The following is a 21305-nucleotide window of genomic DNA, read 5'->3' on the forward strand; positions in this document are numbered from 1 at the left end:
CAAGAACATTTTTCACTGCAGACTGCCTTTAACCTTTTTAAATCATTTTTGAGAAACTTAATAAAATAACTATTCAACCTACCATACTACTTGACAGCTTCTTTTAGACTGTCTTTAGACTTAATAGCATTCCAATTACTCATGTCATTCTCTAGGTTGAACTTAGGCCAATTTTGGCCATCTGAGTCACATTCATGTGCACTATCTAACCTCCCAGAACCGTCACTATCACACAGTTCACCTACTTCTATACCATCCATGTTTAAACCATCTAAATTAACTCTTATCTTATTAGACACATCACTTTCAAATGCATCATTACCAAACACATCACTACCAGATATTTATTATTCATTCTCATTAAAATTGTCATCAATTAAACCTGCCAAATAAATTACTCATCAATAAAGGAAGATAACATAGGCAGACACTTTAACCATTTCTATCAAACAATAACCAATACAAAATAATTTGATACAAAAACAACCATTTCTATCATGCACATGACAGACAATAACCAATACAAAAATAATTTAATACAAACACAACCATTTTTGTCATGCACATGGCAGACAATAACAGACAATAACCAATACAATATAGAAGGTAAATAACAAATTTGATATTGCCACATACAATATAGCAGCTTGGATACAAACAATGGCAGATATAAACAATAAACATCAGCTTGATAATGACATTCATACAATGGCAGATACAAACAATAAACATCATGCACATGGCATACAATACACATTATTTGTCATTCACTTTAATAACCAAACCCTAATCTGTCATGCACATTAATAACAAATAAAATCAAAATCGAAATAACCCTAAATCAAAATCAAAATCAAAATCAAAATCGAAATCGAAATCAAAATTGAAATCAAAATTGAAATCAGTGAATGTTTCAAAATTGAAATCAAAATCAAAATCGAAATTGAAATCAAATTAAAATTAAAATCAGAATAGAAATCAAATTTGAAATTGGAATAACCCTAAATTGAAATAACCCTAAATTCAAAAAATAAAAAATTAAATTCAACAACTTACCCGTTAAAGTGGATGTAACAACATTGGCAGCTTCTCTTCTATTGACCATTGTCGCTAAGAATCAAAAACATGGATGTTTTCTGGTTTCGTCTCTTTTCTCCCCAAACAAAAAAGATCAATCATACTTTAAACCCCTATTAACCGATTATTGAATCGATTTCTAACCCTAAACCAACCTTCTTAATCGATTCCCGAATCAACCCTAAACCCAAACCAACCTAAATCACAATCAAAATTTTCCCAAATCGATTTTCTTCCCCCCAAATCCCCTTAATCAGAATTTGTTTCTAATTTTTTACCCTAAAACCCATAACCCTTCAATTTTTTCCCTAAACCTACCCCTAACCAAGACTTATCAGCCACTTCACCAACGTGGCATGTTAACTTGCCACATCAGCTGGTTAACTTGCCACATCAGTGGTCCCATTAACACACTAATTGAAACTATTAATCAATGACTATTTTGTCACTTTTTTATAATGTAAGTGACTGTTTTATAACTTTTCGAATGTGAAATGACTGAAATAAAACTTAAGTGATTGTTTTATTAGTTACCCAAAGTTGGGTCACTGTTGGTAAAATTTTCCCTTTAATTTAATTGGCGGTCTTTGTTGAAACTGAGAGGGATTACAACTTTGGATCTCGTGCAATCCATTGCCATTCTTTGATTACAACAGCTATCAAATGATGCGACAGTGAAATAGAGATTAAAATAGTAAGAAGCTTCCTTCCTTGGGTTTTCTTCAATCAATCTCCAGAATCCAACCAACGGAAGTACCAACCTTGATGAACCTTCTTACCTACAAAAAGAAAACCCAAGTCCCCCATCCAAAGCCTCAACCTTATTAATTAAAAACAAACAAACAAATAAAGCCTGAACCTTTCAGCTCTTTTCATCCGAAATTGCAATCATCTAGGAAGGAGGAAATGAGCGCTAAGAAAGTGTTAGTAGTCGGCGGCACCGGCTATTTGGGGCAACATCTCTTGCAAGGCTTTTCAGAGATCCAAGCAACTACCCCGTTTGCGTTGGCATTCACCTACAACTCCTTTCCTCCTCAGCCTCTGCTCCTTGCCTTTCCCACCTCTTTCGCTTTCCACGTTGATTTGAAAACTGGACTGGGTTTCGATTCCATTTCTCAACAATTTGGCCAGGTGATTCTTTCAAACCCACTCATTCTTTTAACTAAGCGCAAAATCCTAACCTGTTAAAAGTTGCAATGGCAGCCTGATGTGGTTGTTAACTGCGCTGCCCTGTCGGTGCCTCGTGCTTGCGAGAATGACCCTGATGCCGCTATATCTATCAATGTGCCTAGTTCTCTTGTAAATTGGTTGTCAAGCTTTGCCCAAAGTGACAATACTCTTGTTATTCATATCTCGACAGATCAAGGTCAGGGATATTGATTTTAATGAATTCTAATTTATTGGTATAAGGTCTGAAATGCTTCGGTGCTTTTTGGATTTGTGGGTTTTACTCATTAGTGTACAAAGGAGTGAAATCTTTTTACAAGGAGGAAGATGAAGCTCTTCCCGTTAATGTTTATGGAAAATCGAAAGTAGCAGCTGAGCAGTTCATCTCTGAGAAATGGTCAAATTTTGCTATTCTAAGAAGTAGTATTATATTTGGGCCTCAAACTGTCTCACCTGTTCCTAAATCTCTTCCTATTCAGGTGCCAAAGCTGAATTCCATTTTGTTATATTTCTCTCTTTTCCACTTTTTTTTTTGGATAGAAACATAATTTCCCATTATTTAGCATATGATGCTAATCGAAAATGCTGTAGAAAATAACAGGGCATTTGAGTCTTCCATTTTCCATCCAAATAAATTTAGGGGTTAAGTAGACATTGATTGGAAGGAAGAACATCCATGCTAATTTTACATAACACTTGATTTCATTTTGCTTCTTGTATGATGGAAATTCTTAGAAATTCTTATGAGTAGTTAAGCACACAGATTGCAGTAGCAGTATATTATATAAGTTACCATTCAAGATTGTATTTTTACCGAACATGATGCAGTGGATTGATGGTGTCCTTTCTAAAGGAGATAAAGTGGAGTTCTTTTATGATGAGTACCGTTGTCCAGTATATGTCAAGGATGTCGTGGCTATCATACGGACTTTGATTGACAAATGGCTATCAGGTATGAACCTATTATCGGTGCATCTTAGATAATATTGATACTAGATTGTGAGATGCTCCTTTAGTCCTTTCGTGTCTACTGTTTCAGAGTTTCAATTCTGAAGGAAGATTTAATATGATAACATTATTTACCATTGCTTTGTTTTCTTTTGGTGCATCTATTGTCTATTTTCTCGTTTTTAACTGGGGTTGCTCCCTTTTCCAAGTCATTGTGGTGCTTTTACTCCTGCAAAGAAATTTTCATCCGTATTTCTTTTTCTTATACATATGACTTAATTATTGTGATCTTATGTTGCTTGTCCAAGAGGGTAAGAAAATGCAGTTGCTACTGAATGTTGGTGGACCAGACAGGGTTTCCCGTGTTCAAATGGCTGAAGCTGTGGCACAAATTAGAGGATATGACTCCTCATTAATTAAACCAGTGTCTGCATCATCTGTAAGTATACATTACGAAAGCCGTAGAAAATAAAAATGTTATTCTACTGAAATTTGTTGAACTCTATAGTTTAATCCCTAATTTAAGGTCCGGTGATTCATCCTTCCTGCAAGGCTATCTAATTCTAGAGAGGTTTTCTCTGTACTCAATAGCAGACATCAGCGTGGTTCTGAAATCCTCACCATGCTCATTATATTCCATTAGAATGTTGGTTGATAAAAATATGCTCTCGTAATGGAGAAAACCTTTCCAGTTCCAAAATCCTACTCTCTTTTAATTTGGATGTATTTCTTAGCCGGGTTGCAGTAACTGAAGTGCTGGTTTCTCAGGTTGACCGTGGTGTTAAGTCCCCAGCTGATATATCTATGGATATCACCAAGCTGGTTCAGAAGCTAAATATTTGTCCTACTCCATTTAAAGATGGTGTTAAACTGACACTTGCAGCTGAAGCAAGTATGTGAGTTTAGTAAGATCGATAGTTGCCCTTTTTCTTGAACTACTCGGCATCTAAAAGTAGTATAAAATTGCGTCATGCTGGTATTTGTTGTTGATAATTAAAGAACACGAGTATAGCTGTCTTGAGGAACGAGTTTAAGCAAAAAACTTGTACCCAGAATGCCATACCGGTGGTAAGATAAGGTGGCTGTTGCACCTCAATTCATCCTCTCTCTATTTCTCTCTGTTCTAAAGCCAAAGAGCTCTTCATTTGTTCAGATACCTTCAAAGCTGTAATAAGAATTGAGAATGTTTACAGTGTTACATTTCTAACTATAGATATTTGTATTTGGAATTCATAGTTTAGCCGGTTGGTTCATTTGAGAGGTGGCATCTAACATGTTTAGCCAATTGGTTCGTGCCACCATTACCAAGCAAGAGGGACATCTAGCAGAGATCTAAAGTCGAATATACAATCTTTCTTCTATCTGTAATTTACAACCTCCTTTGTACCCAAAAATAGATGTTTGTATTCCTTGGTTAATAGATGTTTCATTGGAATAGAGATAGATACTGTTTCTTGTTTGATTTATTTTTAGCAAATGGATGATTTTCAATAAAAATATAATTTTAATATATACGAGAATTAAATTTTTGCTTCCGAAATTAGATAAATTGATCAATTTTAAAAGTGAACAAAAGACAATTACTTAAAATTCAAATTATATAAGAAATTCATGTGTCAAATTTATACCCCTAATTTCCACTCTAAGAAAATAAAAAAAATAAAGAAATTAACTTACAACCACCTTTACAAGAGTTTGGTGGTGCATCATTTCAAAAAAAAAAAAGAATTTATCGATGTGATTATCGAATAGTGCGACATTAAAAAGATAAATAAATAAAAAGAAGCATCATATATGATATATTTTGTAGAATTTAATAACAATATTTGTAATGAGTTTTCCAAACAATATAAATCGTAATTCTAATTTGTGGCTTGATGCAATTAATTCTATGGTGGAAAATCAAGTTGGAGGCATTGTAGACTTGGCTGTAAATGAGTCTTTTTAAGGCTAAAAAATATTCATCGCCTAATATTGATACTGTCAAAGGATTTACTCAAAGGGAAGTGATAGATTATAGGGAGATTTTTTTTTTCTTTTTCTATAAAAGATTCTTTCTCAATCATTACTACATTGCACATTTTGCTTTTGTATTACATTAAATAGATGCGAAAACAATCTTTCTCAGGAAGAAATTTACATGAAACAAATGCAGATAATCATTAAGTTCACAAGTTGTAAGAAGTCTGCAAGTTTATCTTTTCAATTTTATATGTAGATGATATTTTGCTTACAACTAATGATATGTGATAGTTAAATGAGGTGAAACGATTTTTCTTTCAACATTTTGATATTGAAGATATAAGCGAGGCATTTTATGTCATTGACATAAAATTTTATAGAGATGTATTTAAAAAGTTGTATTTATCTCAAGAAGCCTACACTAATAAGATTTTAGATAGATTTTATATGAAAAACTATATTAAAAGAGCACATATCTAAAATATTCCTCGTGCTTCAGTTGCTAGAAACTTAATGTATGATCAGGTTTTTATAAGACTTGACATTGTTTTGCGGTCTAAAGATACCTTCAATGAAGGATCTGTATCTACCATGGGAAGTGAATCAGTTTGTTGTTCCATGTCTAGCATCATAAGGTATTTGGTTGAAGAATTTCATCTCTGGGATAGGAGTGGTCGATTCTATCTCCTTATTGTGATAATTTCATCACAGGGTATTTATTGTAATAATATAAGAGTTTCATCACAAGGTATTTACCATGGGGGAATAGTAACTCAAAAGGGTGCTGATTTTCCCCATGGAAAAAATCTCCTATTGAATTGGTTATCCCTTTTAGTAGAACTGTCCAAACATTTCAGTACAACATAATCCATCAAAATTATTAAGATTACAAATCAATGATAAAATATCAGGTATTTAAGGTTATTTGATTTATTTTTAATATAATTAATTTTTTTAATCTGAATTCATTTCCTTTGTAGATATTTTACGAATAAGGATTTATAATTTTTGTTTAAAAAATGATTTAATTAACTTGGAATAAATAAAACAAATTCATGGCTCAGGTGTTCATATTCCAAATAAATAAGCTTTAGCTGTCCTACTCCTACCTAACCGCATTCTCTCCCAAACGCTCTCTCTTTTCCAACATTTCCGCTTCCACGTATTCTGTTGCGTCGCGGATAGTAGTATTGAGTGTAATGAGAAGATAAAATGTAAAAAGTTATAGAAATCAACAAAGCTTTATTAAAATTCTATATATTAACTCAACACACGCTAAATACGAAACCACCCTTGTTTCATCTATTCTTTTTATCAGTGAGCTGTTTTTTTCTCCCTTTTTTGTGGTGAATTTGGATATTGAAATCGGAATGTGGAATCTGACAAAGTTTGTGGCGTCGAGACTGAGCCGATCGAGGCGTTTCTTCTCGTCGGTGATTCCTCGTCCTTGTATTATTCAAAAGCGTGGAGCTGATATTCTTCATGATCCTTGGATCAATAAGGTTACTATAGCAATTTGTTTTTTTCTTTTTTTGCTATGGTCTCTGATGAAATTGTTATGTTTGCACTCGTTAAGTTTTTTTTTTCCTTTGCTTCTTGAAAGTGAACATTGCCTTTTGTTTTCTTATTGCTCTCGTTTTCTTGTTTAAGTTCAGGAAACTGGCTTTCCTTTGACGGAAAGGAACCGACTTGGGCTTCGTGGTCTCCTTCCGCCACGTGTGATATCATTTGAACAGCAATATGCTCGTTTCAGTAAGTGTGATACCTAACCTTCTGATATGTTTAAATTTAATATTTGCAGAACATTCTTAGATATAAATTTGCAAGTGTTAATGTTTTCGAGTAAGTTTACCAAATGAAAGGCTAATATATGTTCTTATTTAGCTGGTTAATATTTATTTAGCTTTCGAAATTCATTTTGTTGTATATTTTTCTTTTAGGAATTCTTTTTCCCGCCTGCTTGATCTTGTCCACAATTCTAACAATGCCTTAATTTTGACGTTGTTTTTAATCGGTAGTGGAATCATACCGCTCCTTAGAGAAAAATACTGTGAGTGAATCAGATACTAGCCATGTTGCATTAGCAAAATGGAGGATCTTAAACAGATTGCATGACAGGAATGAAACACTGTATTTCAGAGTAAGTTTATTCCTCGTTCAGTTTGTAATATATTGATACAAACATTTAAGTTCTGAATATCATTTGAATATTGCTCCAGGTCCTTATTGACAACATCAAAGATTTTGCTCCAATAATTTACACCCCAACTGTTGGACTGGTATGCCAAAATTATTCTGGATTATTTAGACGCCCACGTGGAATGTATTTCAGCGCAAAGGATAAAGGAGAGATGATGTCTATGATATATAATTGGCCTGCTCAAAAGGTAAGTTTGTGCATGTTATGAATTATTGCTTACTGCACGAGGATCTAATATTATGTTCAATTTGCTTTTGTTTTACAGGTTGATATGATAGTCTTGACAGATGGCAGTCGAATTCTTGGCCTTGGTGACCTTGGAGTTCACGGGATCGGAATACCAATAGGAAAACTTGATATGTATGTTGCGGCTGCTGGTCTCAACCCACAAAGAGTATGGTCTATCTTTCTTTTTCTTTTTGTGATTTTGCATGCATGTGCATGCCTGCCACTTATAATTTGGCTTATATTTTTTTATTTGTACTTAACACCAATTAGTTAGCCCTGTATCAACCATTTGCCACCATTTTCATACATGTGTTTTGGTGTTGACTGTATTTGACATATTTAGCCATCAGTTGTAGTTCTCTCTTATATGCATGTGAACTTATATTTGTGGCTAAGTGGACAATAGTTATGAACTTGCGCCTATATATGTGGAAGCACGGCGTTAAGGTAAGAGCTTAGGCCTTAAAGCTAGCTGCTCTGATGATGTTATAATTTTGGAGTTGATGATGCTTGAGCAAGAGAGAGGATCATAGGTGGCTATTATGGGTTTTATTGATTTAGGTGGTTTTTGGTGTTCCAGCGAAATTGATTTTAAAAGATGGTATGCCTGAAGGGTTGGGGTTGGAGGCAGTTCTATTTTTTTAAGAATCTGGAGATGTTTAAAGGAGTTGATATGTTGTTGTTGCATGGATCAAAATCTTAGAATGTCGATAGCCATATGGTCTGAGTTTTTTGGGTCAATGCTGATTCTTTTCCTTTGTTTTGCTGTATTGAATGTCTGATCGGGTGGTTTTTGTGTGCTTGAATATGAAGTTTTGTTTTGGATGATCATGTTATCTATCAGAGTGGTGGTGTTTAGGCATATGGCTGTATTATGTTTATTAATGCTCCATAGCTATAAAGTGTGCTGCGAAGGCATGCTGGTTTGAGATTCTAGGTATTATTTGTAATCACTAATCTTTGTTGATGATATCAAGGAGTCGGTTTTTCACACTAAGGTTGAAGTCTTTGAGATGCTGATGGAGGATCTTGATTTTGATACCAACAGAATAGCTAATGCCAGGGCGATTGTTGTGATTTGATCTTGTTTGTATGTTTTATGCGTGGTGGTGATCTTTTGCTTGGTTCGCCTTTAGAGTTGTTGGTTTACTGGTGTTTTCCTATTTTTATAAGGGTGTTTTTGTTTTTTGTTGGTGTTTTATGTTGTTGTTTCGATGATGTAATCCCACTATTCTAGTGGTTGACTTAATTTTATTAAAATAATTTTTATGGCTGAGCAAAATGTGTGTGTGTATGTGGATTATATCTTGCTGAAAAAGTTTGCTCCAAGTTATTATCGTATTTTACATTTTCAACATTTTCTTGTGATCGCAACTCTCTTCTCTTGTGTTAGAACTTTAATTATTAAATCAATATCTGTCTCTGACAGATACTCCCAGTTATGCTAGATGTTGGTACTAACAATCTAAAGCTAATTGAAGACCCACTTTGTGAGTAAAATATGTGCTTATTTACTTTGTTATTCATAGAATGGAACATATGAAATGCTTGGTGTTACTTTGTTTTATTTACCGATTGTGGAGATTTCTTTTGACATGTTTTTTCTTTTTGGGGGTTTGGACAGATTTAGGACTAAGACAACCTAGGTTAGAAGGGGAAGAATATTTATCAATTATTGATGAGTTCATCGAAGCGGTTTTAACACGTTGGCCTAAGGCTATTGTACAGGTTTCTCTCTTTCAGAAGTGAGACTTTTGTTTTATGCTCATACCATGATGTTTATTTGATGGTTACCCCATTCAGTTTGAGGATTTTCAAATGAAGTGGGCCTTTGAAACTCTGAAACGCTATCGGGAAAGGTTTTGCATGTTTAATGATGACGTACAGGTGAGCACTTGGCCCAGCAAGTTGCTACTTTTATGGATAAGATTAGTTTCTAGTGTAACTTAGATTGCTGCAGCATCACTATGAATGCCACCAATTAGAAAGTTGTGCTTACTTAATTCTCTTAGGGAACTGCTGGAGTTGCACTTGCTGGATTGTTAGGAACTGTAAGAGCACAAGGTCGATCTTTGGATGATTTTCCAAACCAAAAGATTGTTGTGGTGGGAGCTGGAAGGTATTTGGCTAACTTATGGATAAAGCTTGGTCTTTCAATCTTTCACCATAATTTTTCTACGGCTCCTTGCATCCATTCCCTCACAGCTTTATTTCTCATAAAAACTTTTCTTTCTGGCTTCCAGTGCAGGGCTTGGTGTTCTTAGCATGGCTGTTCAAGCTGTTGTAAGGATGACAGGAAATGCAGAAACAGCTGCACAGAACTTCTTCCTACTTGATAAAGATGTACAATTTTGTACCTCCTTTCTAGCTTTTTTCATCCTATTTGTGCAAAGCCTTTTATGTTCTTTTAGATATGTAATGTCCTTTCTCTTGTGTAATGAAGATGTGGATTTTATGAACTAATCATGGAAAAATGTTTTACCAGAAAAATCATCTGCGGATTTCTTTTTATGATATCTACTTCATTCATAGTTTTCTTTTTCTTTTTAGTTTCTTACTTCTACGAGAAAATCATTATGGTTCGACTCTAGGAATCTAAATTTTCTAATTTTTTCCATGTCAGTTGACCCTTTGGTAAATTTTTATTGCATCCTTCATGTGGTGGGTACATACTTACTTGCCTATTGTTTGTTGTTGGTTAAGGGTCTCCTCACTAAAGAAAGGAAAAACCTTGATCCAGCAGCAGTAGCATTTGCAAAAGATCCTGGACTGATAGCGGGACTTAGAGATGGGGATTCTCTACTTGAAGTGGTAAGTTCAATGTTAGTGCTTGAGCAGCAGCAGCAGCAGCAGCATGTATAATTGCCAGGCTGGTGTTATATGAACTTGTGTGTGAAGAAGAAAAGCAGACAGTGCTGAATTTGGAGTGTATTGTGACAAAAAGTTGATTTATGCTACAGTTTTTATAAGTACAGTCTTCAACAAGTTATGGATGCTCTTTACATATATGTATATTTAATAACCTAATTGTCGTGAGCCAAATTTTATTCAGGTTAAAAAGGTCAAACCTGATGTGCTTCTTGGTTTGTCTGGAGTTGGTGGTGTGTTCAATGAAGAGGTGGAAATTCCTATTTTTCTATATTTCTCTTTTATATATAATCTTTATTTTGTTATTCGCATGTAATTTATGTTTATTTTCTTATAATTACTGCTTACGTTCTGCACTGTGTCGAGTTCCTCACCACTGTGTTGGCACAAAAACAGGTGCTTAAGGCTTTGCGTGAATCTGGTTCAAATAGACCTGCTATATTTGCTATGTCAAATCCCACAATGAACGGTTTGTTTTTCTTGTCCTGCCATGCAGTTTGGTTTTCCTTATAAAACTAGATATTTTGTCTTGACATCTATTTGCATTTCCATTGAATAGCTGAATGCACTGCTGTTGAAGCTTTTAAGCATGCTGGAGAAAACATAGTCTTTGCCAGTGGAAGCCCTTTTGAAAATGTCCAGCTTGGTATCTTTCATATCTTGTCTAAAAGATATATAAATTTACAAGCTTCTGGTGCTTCTTTCCTTAATAAGGGAGCATTTATTGGCTATGTTGTGGACATGATTCTGGTTTTTCCAGTAGTGGTTATTATTACATCTTAATTAGTCATTTGCTTGTTGGCAGGTAATGGCAAAGTGGGTTATGTAAATCAAGCAAATAACATGTACTTGTTCCCAGGGTAGGTGTTATCTTCTGCTTTATAGTTTTTTTATTCACCATACTTAGATCTTAACTTTGGTTTCACAATTGTTGCATTTGATCCAGGATCGGTTTGGGAGCTTTGCTCTCAGGTGCTCGTATTATAACCAATGATATGTTGCAAGCGGCTGCTGAATGGTATTGTATATGATTAATATGAAATCGTTACTTTCATTCTTGTTCTCACACTCTCTTTTGATAATGCTTGAAGTCTAGAATTCATAATAATTAATGCTTGGATAACTATCCAATTTATCATTTGTAATATCACTTTGGCTGTTGTAGAACTTTTGCTAACTGCATGGGGACTTTAGTTTCTTAGTGATGCAAAATTAAAGCCCCCCAAAAAATGTCGGTATAGGCTTGTCTCTCCCCATGTCATTCTATATTCTTCAGATCTCTGTTTTATAAACTCTATTAGACAATACACTGATTAGACTAACCCTCTTGTACTTCAGCATGCGCAAACAGGTCATATTTCTTGATTTTAATAACTAAAAGCAGTGTCGGTGTGAACTTAACCACTCACCAGTGTATGTTTTAATTTGTAAAATGTTCATTGATTACATAAGTCTACTATTCAGTTCTGCTTTTAGCAAAATGAACTTTTTCTTTCTTTATTATGATTAAAAGACAGTCTTGTTCTGGAAGTAGTGAATAAGATGCTATCCTTGCAACGCAGCCTTGCATCTTATATGACCGACCAAGACATCGAAAAGGGCATCTTGTATCCATCTATCAATAGGTAACGTTTACTTGCTTTCACTGGTAACTTTTCCTTGTCGTTTACAGTGGTAGAAATTATTTGTTATGTTCTTGGTTCATACACTCAAAATTTCAATGGACACCCGCTTTTTAAATGCTTAAGCTTTTATGATTTAGCAAGGTGAATGGTTTTGGGGTCCTTGTTTTGAAAATAACCCATTACTAGCAGTTCTTTCTAATACATAGCTTCTCCATCGAGTTCATTCTACTCGTGTATTATTGCAGTATTCGAGATATCACAGCTGAGGTTGGGGCATCAGTTGTGCGAGCTGCTGTTGCAGAGGAAGTGGCGGAAGGATATGGAAAGGTTGATCCTGAGGAACTGGCCTACATGTCAAAAGTATGGAATTTCTTTCTCCTTTTTACTTCGTTCCCCCCCCCCCAAGTAAACTTCTACTAGATTTTCATGGTAAAATAGCAAATATACAAAACTCAATGCCTTAAGAAGTATTCACTTAGCCTGGATTTGGATTTCAGTATTTATAATTTATTCTTCAATATTAAGCTGCTAGTTAAAAAAAGAAAAGAAAATCAGCAAATTTACTGAACATGCACACTGATTTCAAGTCTATTCACAGTTGAACTAAGTTGTTTTTGGAAGATAGAAACAGAAATAATAGGTTTTTGTTGTGTAATTTTATTTGTTTCTGCATTTTCACTCTGAATGGGTGCAGGAGGAGACGGTGGAATACGTACGTCGAAACATGTGGTACCCTAATTATAGCCCACTCGTTCAACAGAAGTAGTCTCTACTCCTTTTTGTCACAATTTTGATTTGGAGTTTTCGGGGTTATTTCTTTGTGGACTCCGACCTCAAGTTCTGCGGTAGAAAAATATAATCATAAATCCACTTTATTTTTTCTTTTAATAAATTTGCATAATTTTTTAGAGTTTTAAAAGGTTTAATCTTTATTTCCAAAAGAAATTGTTATCTTTAATTTCTCTTTCTCATATTTAAAAACTTTAGTCTAATTCTGAATTTTGTTTTATAAAACTTAGATGGGTAATATTATTAAATCTTATTATTAAATAATTAATTTAAAATTATTATTTTAATAATTTTTTTAACCTCATGTAATGATCTAATGGTTAAAAGTGTTTATCATTTCAGGTGTAATCTGAGTTTGAATTGTGCTAGTCGCTTGGTTATTTAGACTTTGTTCTATTATTGTAATTCATCAAAAATAATAAATTAAAATATAATTAGCTTTTCAAGTTTTATAAAATAGAATAATAAAATTCATAATGAAATCATCTTAAAAAAATTGCTAGTGTGGTAATAAATATCTCAATTGGATATTATTGCCTCCTCCGATCAAGTTTTCTATTTAATGTGAGCAACTATGCTGTTATTAAATACTAATTTAATTAAAGAAGTGATAAAAATTAAGTTAGTGTTGCTATAAATAAATATTTTTTTTAAAAATATTCCCCATATTTGGGGTTTAGATTATCCATTCAAACAATATTTTTTTTAGATTTACATATATACTAAAGATTTTTGTACTCTTTCATACTTTAATTTTAAGAGATTGAATTTTTTTTATTTAAAAATTTCAATCCTTCCATCAGTTTTGTGGTTAGAATTGATGTAATTGTTATAAAAAAGTAAAATAAATCTTTTAAATCTCATGATTTATAAGTCAATTTGGTCCAAACCCTTTAAAAGTACATAAATAATTACAAATAATGTTTTGAAAATTATTTTTTTGTATTTTCAATAAAAATAATAAAAATTGGAAAACTTTTTATAATTAAAAAAATATTTTTTAAAAATTCATTTTAAGTAACTTAAAAATATAAAAAGGAATGTTATTTACTAATTTACTTTATGAATGATAATAACGTCTCTTCAAGTTTTGATTAACTTCAACTTTGTGTAATTCCTAGAATGATTTTTTATTTCAAACTGGCATAAGTTTGATTATTAATTTTTATTTTTTTATGGATTGATTTTAAAATCTTTGAAGATATGAATTTGATTTAGCCTCAAAAAAAAAATTTGTTTTCAAGGAGATGCAAAGAGAAATACTCAATCCCATTTATCTTCTATTGATTGCATAGTATGCGAGGGTAAATCCAGAACAAGGGAAAGCCAGTTCAAGTTTCAACTTGAAATCTAATGCAATGCAATTTTTTATTGCTACACCAATGATTAGTTGAGTTGAATATAGTTTATATGACACAAATATAAATAAAAATAATTAAAATATAATACTACATAAAATTAAAATAAATATTAACAGTCAAAGTTTTTTAATGTCAATGTAGTGTTGAGATGAAAATGAAAATTTTAAGCTCATAAGTAGATGAATTAATTATGGTTTAAGATAATTGTTTTTACTTTGGAATACCAGCTCCAACCTTGAACCTGCAAGTCAAACGCCAAAGCACTTAACATTTAAGGACAAGAAAGCCAGTTAGCTATCTACCTAATTTTTCCCTAATATCAAAACTCATTCTAAACTAACCCATCAAGCTCTCGCATTTCTGGTTTTCGAATAAGAATGGCAGAAGCCTCAACCTTTCTCGCTGCCAAAAGGTATCCTTCGCTTTCATGGTTTTTTATTTATCTATATGTATTATTTGTCCTATTAATCTTTTACCTCCATCAAAAAGAAATCTACCTCTTAGGGTAGCAGTTGTAACAGGAGCAAACAAGGGAATCGGTTTTGAACTATGCAGGAACCTGGCTTCAAAAGGGATCATGGTTGTTTTGACTTCTAGAGATGAGAAAAGGGGACTTGAAGCTTTTGCAAAATTGAAAGATTCTGGTTTGTCTCATCATTTAGTTTTCCATCAACTTGATGTGACAGTCCCTTCTAGCATTGCTTCCCTTGTTGATTATGTCAAATCTAAATTTGGAAAACTTGATGTCTTGGTAAATCATTGGCTGCCCATTTCTTTAAAATGTCTGCTCTCCATTTGAGATATGAAAAAAAAAAAAACCTTGAAATTTGTATTCTCTCATATTTTCTACCAAGTGGTTTAGTTTGGAACCACGTGCAGGTTAATAATGCTGGAATTTTTGGAGCTATTCTACATCAACAAGCTTTTGTCAAAGCTACTGAACTTGCTGGATACTTTGTAAGTATTCTGCATTTATGTTAATAATAATTAATTGATTGTTACTTTGATCTGGAATTAGCATATTCATTAGTGGTCTCTTATGATGCAGCCAAGTGAAGAGCAAGCCAGTGAGTATGAGATTGCAACTCAAACTTTTGAGTTGGCGGAAGAATGCTTAGAAACCAACTACTATGGTGCAAAAAGAATGGTCGAAGCATTTGTTCCCCTGCTTCACTTATCTGATTCCCCCAGGATTGTCAATGTTTCCTCCATTATGGGGTTATTGAAGGTACACTACAGGATCCTGGTTCCAGATAAATAACTCTAGTTTTTCAACTAACTGATGTACAAATTACTTTAAAGACGAAATGAATTGTTTTTTCCTAGTAAATCCTCTCAAGCTCCTATACAAAATTATGGTAATATTTTCATGTTGAAAATCAGCATGTGGCCGACCGCTCACTTTGCTTTTGGACCCATAGTACCATAAGCAGTAGTTGATAAAGTAAATAATTCTGAAAGGTATGCAAGCAGTTTTAACTATCATCTGTCATGTTTGTTCAGAATATACCCAGTCAATGGGCCAAGGAAGTGTTGAGTGATGCTGAAAGTGTTACAGAAGAGCAAGTGGATGAAGTCCTAAAACAGTTTCTTAAAGATTTTAAAGAGGGGTCACTAAAAGATCAAGGTTGGCCCATTTATTTCTCAGCATATACACTCTCTAAAGCAGCAATGAATGCCTACACAAGGATTGTAGCTAACAAGTACCCAAGTTTCCTTGTCAATTCCATTGGTCCTGGCTTTGTGAAAACTGATATAACTTGCAACACTGGGGCGTTAACTGCCGCTGAAGGTGCTGAAAATGTTGCAAGGCTAGCACTGCTGCCAAATGATGGCCCTTCAGGTCATTTTTTCCTTAGGAAGGAAGTCTCATCTTTTTGATCAAAGATTTTACCAACAAGTGTGTCATAAGATTAACTTCTCAATGTTGAGTGATCTTAGAATCAATGATTTAACTTCCACTGGCAATGCAAATTTCCCACGATACTATTTTCTTCTTGCGGTGCAAAGCAAGGTTTCACTTGATATATTCAGTAAGAATTGCCAAGCCGGTGCTGGCTCATGTATTTGTTTTATATGAATGATTGTGAAAGAAACTAATAATGGTTAGAGGGTTAATTTTAATGATTTCAATCAGCTAATAAAACAACAAGGAGAAGCCAATTAATAAAATGAGACCAAAACCTCTCGTAGAACCCTCAAACTTCTTTTAAAAGACGAAAGTGATTATCAATTTATCATGGTCCCGCTTAACAACTAACAAGACTTTGGACTTGGGTCTTTCCGTCTTTTGCCCAAATTACGCTTCATACAATTTACCCTGTAAACCTTACACCGATACCCATTCTTTCAATCCCAAGTTAATGGAGCCATCAATGGGTGGTGAGGTAGAACCCCAAAAGCCTGGGTTTTTTGTGGCCGTCCATGTCGGCGCCGGATACCACGCCCCTTCCAATGAAAAAGCTTTAAGGCCGGCTATGAAACGCGCTTGCCTGGCTGCTGCTTCCGTTCTCCGTAAAGGTCCTGGTGTATCTGTTGATGCTGTTGCAGCGGCTATTCAAGTGTTCGAGGTAGAAACCCAATTTTTCTCTTTCTTTTTCGTTTTCATTTTTCTAACTGTATGTTGGTCGTTGGGTAGGATCCTTTGAATTAAAAAGATGTTTCTTTGTTAAAAGGATGATCCCAGCACAAATGCTGGCAGAGGCTCTAATTTAACTGAAGATGGTAATGTTGAATGTGATGCAAGTCTTATGGATGGTCAATCTGGAGCTTTTGGGGCTGTTGGAGCTGTGCCTGGTAAATTTTTATATTCCCTTGGATCAAGTTTTGTATTTTTCTTGAAGTTACTTAGTATCCATTTTGTTAAGTTTTAGACCAGGTGTTCCAAATGCTATTCAGATTGCCGCTTTGTTAGTGAAGGAACAAACGAATGGGTCTTCTTTGTTGGGTCGAATACCCCCCATGTAATAAACAACTGTTTTCCTTGCTTTTATTTGCTATTTTTGAATTACTATAACATTTCTCTTTGTCAAGTTTTTTTTTTTTTATTGTTGCTGCTATTTCTTCCCCCTAACTCTGGCCTTGTATATGATTTTCCAAGGTTCTTGGTTGGTGAAGGTGCACGCCTATGGGCAAAATCTAATGGTATTGCCTTACCTGAATCTATGGTTAAGGCTGATCAGGTTTGGGGTTCTTCTGCAGTGTTCTGTTCATTTTTCCATTTCAAAATAGTTCTTATTCAGTGTAAGATTTCTAATAGGTCATTCTTATCTTTAGTAAAATTTTATTGTTTCTATTTCAAAATAGTGGTTGGTGACACCGAAGGCAAGAGCACAATGGAAACACTACAAAGCAATGCTTCTTGATGCCAAAGCTGAGATTGGTATTTCTTCTGAAGGAAAGTCTTGTAATGCGCAGCACAATGCATCAATACAAGGTATTTGATTGCATTCAGATATTAAAATTGATTCATTTTGTTCTTGTTTTTGCACCCATTTATATATTTTAAAAATTTTATTCAATCAATTCACAAATCTCAAACTTGTGTTATTTAATGGGTTACTTGATTGCTTAGTGTTTCAACAATCTTGGCATCAGTACCAGCATTCATGATTTTCTCTTAGCAGTGAAGACTCTGTATATCTATAATTAGTAGTGTGAATTGTATTGATTTCACCGATATTTGATTGCTTACAAAATTGGTGGATGTTTCTTTGAGTCTCTTCTGCATGTACTTATATTTGATCATTTTCATTTAAGATTTGCCCCCCCATAATTTTGGAGATGTATTTCATATCAATAAGCTTGGACAATATTTTTAACCGAAATTATGCTTCTGTATGTCAGGCTTGCATGCTCAAACTTGTGATACTTTGGAGGACAACAGTGGTGGTCAATCATGTATGCTCAGCCCATCAGCAGAGGACAATATCATGGACACTGTGGGAGTCATTTGTGTTGACACTGAAGGAAATATAGCATCAGGAGCCTCCAGCGGTGGTATTGCACTGAAGGTGATAATTACTGGATGAAACTGTATTTCTTAGTTCATTCGTCTTTGAGGCTATATAATTTATGAGACACTTTTTCCCACAATTGTGACAGGTCTCTGGTCGTGTGGGATTAGCAGCATTGTATGGTGCAGGCTGTTGGGCCTCCTCAAAAGGACCCTTTGGGGCTCCTTTCATAGTTGGTTGTTGTGTTAGCGGTGCTGGAGAACACCTAATGAAAGGATTTGCAGCTCGGGAGTGCTGTGTCTCATCTTCACTGTAAGATTCTTTCGGATTTATATGCGTAACAGGAATTTGTTCCCTTTACATGAAGAAAGTTTCAGTTATCCTAAATGGACCTTGTTGAGTTAGGTTGTCTCTGCTTGCATCTCTTTCTATTAATACAAAAGTAGTATAATAGGATACAATCTTTTGAAGCATTAATTGTCTACTTGAAGCCGAGCATGGTTGTTGAAATCGGTAACGGTCTATGCTTGGTGAGAACTAGAAGTGATAAATCATATAATAGAAGTTGAATTTGTTCGATCTTAAATTATTTGCTTAAATTCGAAGATTTATCATCTTTGATCCCATTTAGAATATTTAAGGTAAGCTGAAAAGAGAAATGAAGGACACAAGTAATTAATTTTGGCTGCCTTTGAAACATACATTAGATTCATTGCAATTTGCAATACTTGGGATACTAATAAGGTCATTTTCATGCTTAGTTCACAGGCAGGTCCTGCCTCTGCTTGCATGAAAGTTCTTCGCTCTGTTGCTCAAGATAGTAATCAAGCTGATACCGATAAAAGTGCTGGGATTTTAATCGTGCAAGCGGATGCTCCTATCAGGGTGAGATCTCGATTAAACCATAATATATCTTTCGGAAAAAAAATTACATTTATCGGATTAGTTTTTATATGTGAATTTATTGGTTTAGGTTCCAGGAAATCCTCCAAAACTGAAAGCTATAGAAATTGCAGCTGCGTACTCATCCTTGTCTTTTGGGATAGGATATTTTGGAAGTGGCATGGAAAGGCCTAAGGTATGATGCTTGCAATTAAAACATGTTTTTGGAGTAGATGGTATAGTCATTGATGTAGCAAATTATAAGGTGTGGTTAAGATACTGCATTATTTATGTATGGTTATGAAGTTCCATTTATTTCTGGCAATGCTTTGACAGCCATTAGAGATTAAAAGATTTATGTTCTCTCCATCTGTTATTTACGCTTCTTCTTTTTTTTTCTTGATTCAGGTTTCTATTCTTAGGAGAAGTAAACAGCAGAATAGAAGTGGAATCAATCATTTTGAAGCTCGAGTTGATGTTTCTACATGACTGATTTTTGCTTAACCTGTTTTTTCAAGGAGAAATTATCATATCAAATCAAATCTCTCCAATTTACTTAGTTTCTTTGGGATTGTATGTAGTACTATAAAAGAAAGTAACCTGTCCCCCTTCGAGATTGCCATTTAATGGTTAATATCTATGAATAAAAGTTAAGTGATCAAATCGATATGATCTTAACCTCACCAGTTCAATGGTATTACTATTGAGCCAAAGTCTATAATATTTGTTTTTATTACAGCAAAAGAAACAAGCAACCTTTATCATAGAAAACATATGATAATTACCTTAACACAGCAGTATCTCATCCCTAAAGGCTTCCCCAATCTGAATGGTTCCTCCAAAAGGATAGTTAGCTCAACCAATACAAAGCTTTCATCATCATTACTGAGGGTGAAATTAAATGCGTTGCCTCCAATGTTTATGCCTTTATCCAATGTAATGAATGGTGTTGATTAGTTACCCAACAAAAAAGCTCCTATTGGGAATCAAGTTGAAAATTCTTTATTCTTTTCTAGAATATTTCAGTGTTTATTATTGGTCTTCTTTGAACACAAAATAACTAATTCCTAGAGTCAACCAAATGCACTTCGATAATTAGGGCAAGTAATGATGGTTCTACATCATATCATTCGGAGCCAAGTTCAGGCTCAAACTCAGTCTCGCTTAGTCCTTCAACCAAGTCAAACGCATATACTTTATCATTACATAAAATCGCACTACAAAGAGAAATCCACTCATATTGCATATAGTCGTAATCGGTCCATTGTTTATGGTTGGAACAACAAAACATAACATGAGATTCCCTTTAAATATTTTTAGTGTCAAAAGTATTTTTGGAATCAATAATATTCTCAAATTGTAATTAAATAGGTTTCCAATATTGAATAAAATAATAGAGATATTTTAGAAGTAATCTTATTAGAAACTAAACCTCTTAAGCAATCTCAATAAATTGATGCTGAAAATCCTTCTAGATATACACAAAAAAAGTTTTTGGTGAGTTGCAATTGATATTACATCTTAAAAGTGCAAATGGCATTAAGAAACACCAACCCGGATCACACAATAACTTTTCTTTTTCGAACTCATTCACTTTGAATTTAAATTCAAAATTTTATAAAATACAAAATTACACTTCATAACTCAATCGTAATCAAACTTTTACTACTACTCAATAGAATATTGCACTAATCCCAATCACACAACAACAAACCCACAACCCACTTTGTAACAATTCCTAACACCAAAAACAAGGTAAAAATCATAATAGAAAAGCACCAATATATCAATCATCAAGCAACATGCGTAATGAGATTTTCACCAATCAAAATCTTACCTCATATCACCAATACAGAAGTAGTCCTCTAGCCCGTCAAAAACCAAAGTTAAAGCAAGGAAAGAAAATGAAGTAAAACAAAAGAAACAAAATTAGAATAAGAGATAAAAGGAAATCACTATTTCCACCATATCTTTTAACTAATCGGTACTTCCTCCACCTCCTCCTTTTGTTCTTCTTTTTCCCCGTAGAAGAAAAAAAATATTAGAAAGTTGAATAAGTTCAAGAAAATGTCTAGTTTTCTCTTATATACAACACTAACCGCAATTAATTACTCATGTAGTTTAAATTCTTAGTTAATGGATAATAGACTGCTAGTTGGATTTTTTTTAAAAATTAAATTAATTAAGTCTTTTGTTGAGTGGTGTTTGTCTATTTATATGATGTGGATATTGTTCATTAATG

At 33.9% G+C, this 21305-nt stretch overlaps 4 protein-coding genes across 7 annotated transcripts; all 4 read left to right on the plus strand.

The window, feature by feature from the left end:
• The first annotated feature begins 1680 nt into the window (after nt 1-1680).
• On the plus strand, nt 1681-4654 carry LOC107911963 (methionine adenosyltransferase 2 subunit beta). The gene is made up of 6 exons (XM_016839984.2): nt 1681-2208; nt 2281-2443; nt 2536-2723; nt 3073-3196; nt 3501-3631; nt 3961-4654. The coding sequence occupies exons 1-6, from the start codon at nt 1984-1986 to the stop codon at nt 4090-4092; spliced, it is 963 nt and encodes a 320-aa protein (XP_016695473.2). The 5' UTR covers nt 1681-1983; the 3' UTR covers nt 4093-4654.
• A 1781-nt stretch (nt 4655-6435) lies between these two features.
• Nucleotides 6436-13132, plus strand: LOC107911964 (NAD-dependent malic enzyme 59 kDa isoform, mitochondrial). 2 transcript variants are annotated; one of them, XM_016839987.2, is made up of 19 exons: nt 6437-6656; nt 6810-6906; nt 7173-7294; nt 7374-7541; nt 7620-7748; nt 9012-9072; nt 9207-9310; nt 9386-9469; nt 9595-9701; nt 9826-9925; nt 10286-10393; nt 10635-10700; nt 10847-10919; nt 11010-11096; nt 11256-11310; nt 11397-11468; nt 12013-12075; nt 12321-12435; nt 12770-13132. In XM_016839987.2, exons 1-19 carry the CDS (start codon nt 6525-6527, stop codon nt 12839-12841), a joined length of 1815 nt encoding a protein of 604 aa, XP_016695476.2. In that variant the 5' UTR covers nt 6437-6524; the 3' UTR covers nt 12842-13132. The 2 variants fall into 2 exon arrangements, 1 of the variants encoding a protein (XP_016695476.2); XR_005921023.1 differs by lacking the exon at nt 12770-13132 and having other exon boundaries at nt 6436-6656; nt 11964-12075.
• LOC107911966 ((+)-neomenthol dehydrogenase) lies at nt 13114-16300 on the plus strand. Of its 3 annotated transcripts, none has more exons than XM_016839990.2 (5): nt 14314-14637; nt 14730-14976; nt 15105-15182; nt 15274-15453; nt 15729-16300. In XM_016839990.2, the coding sequence occupies exons 1-5, from the start codon at nt 14603-14605 to the stop codon at nt 16104-16106; spliced, it is 918 nt and encodes a 305-aa protein (XP_016695479.1). In that variant the 5' UTR covers nt 14314-14602; the 3' UTR covers nt 16107-16300. The 3 variants fall into 3 exon arrangements, with proteins under 3 accessions (XP_040961801.1, XP_016695479.1, XP_016695478.1); XM_016839989.2 differs by having other exon boundaries at nt 14339-14637; nt 14715-14976; XM_041105867.1 differs by having other exon boundaries at nt 13114-14976.
• A 138-nt stretch (nt 16301-16438) lies between these two features.
• On the plus strand, nt 16439-19741 carry LOC107911965 (putative threonine aspartase). Its single transcript, XM_016839988.2, has 10 exons — nt 16439-16795; nt 16901-17021; nt 17104-17188; nt 17326-17407; nt 17532-17661; nt 18072-18238; nt 18330-18493; nt 18943-19066; nt 19155-19259; nt 19472-19741. Exons 1-10 carry the CDS (start codon nt 16589-16591, stop codon nt 19550-19552), a joined length of 1266 nt encoding a protein of 421 aa, XP_016695477.2. The 5' UTR covers nt 16439-16588; the 3' UTR covers nt 19553-19741.
• Nucleotides 19742-21305: the final 1564 nt, after the last annotated feature.

Source organism: Gossypium hirsutum, chromosome D11 (assembly GCF_007990345.1).
Source record: "Gossypium hirsutum isolate 1008001.06 chromosome D11, Gossypium_hirsutum_v2.1, whole genome shotgun sequence".
In the NCBI taxonomy this organism is placed as follows: domain Eukaryota; kingdom Viridiplantae; phylum Streptophyta; class Magnoliopsida; order Malvales; family Malvaceae; genus Gossypium; species Gossypium hirsutum.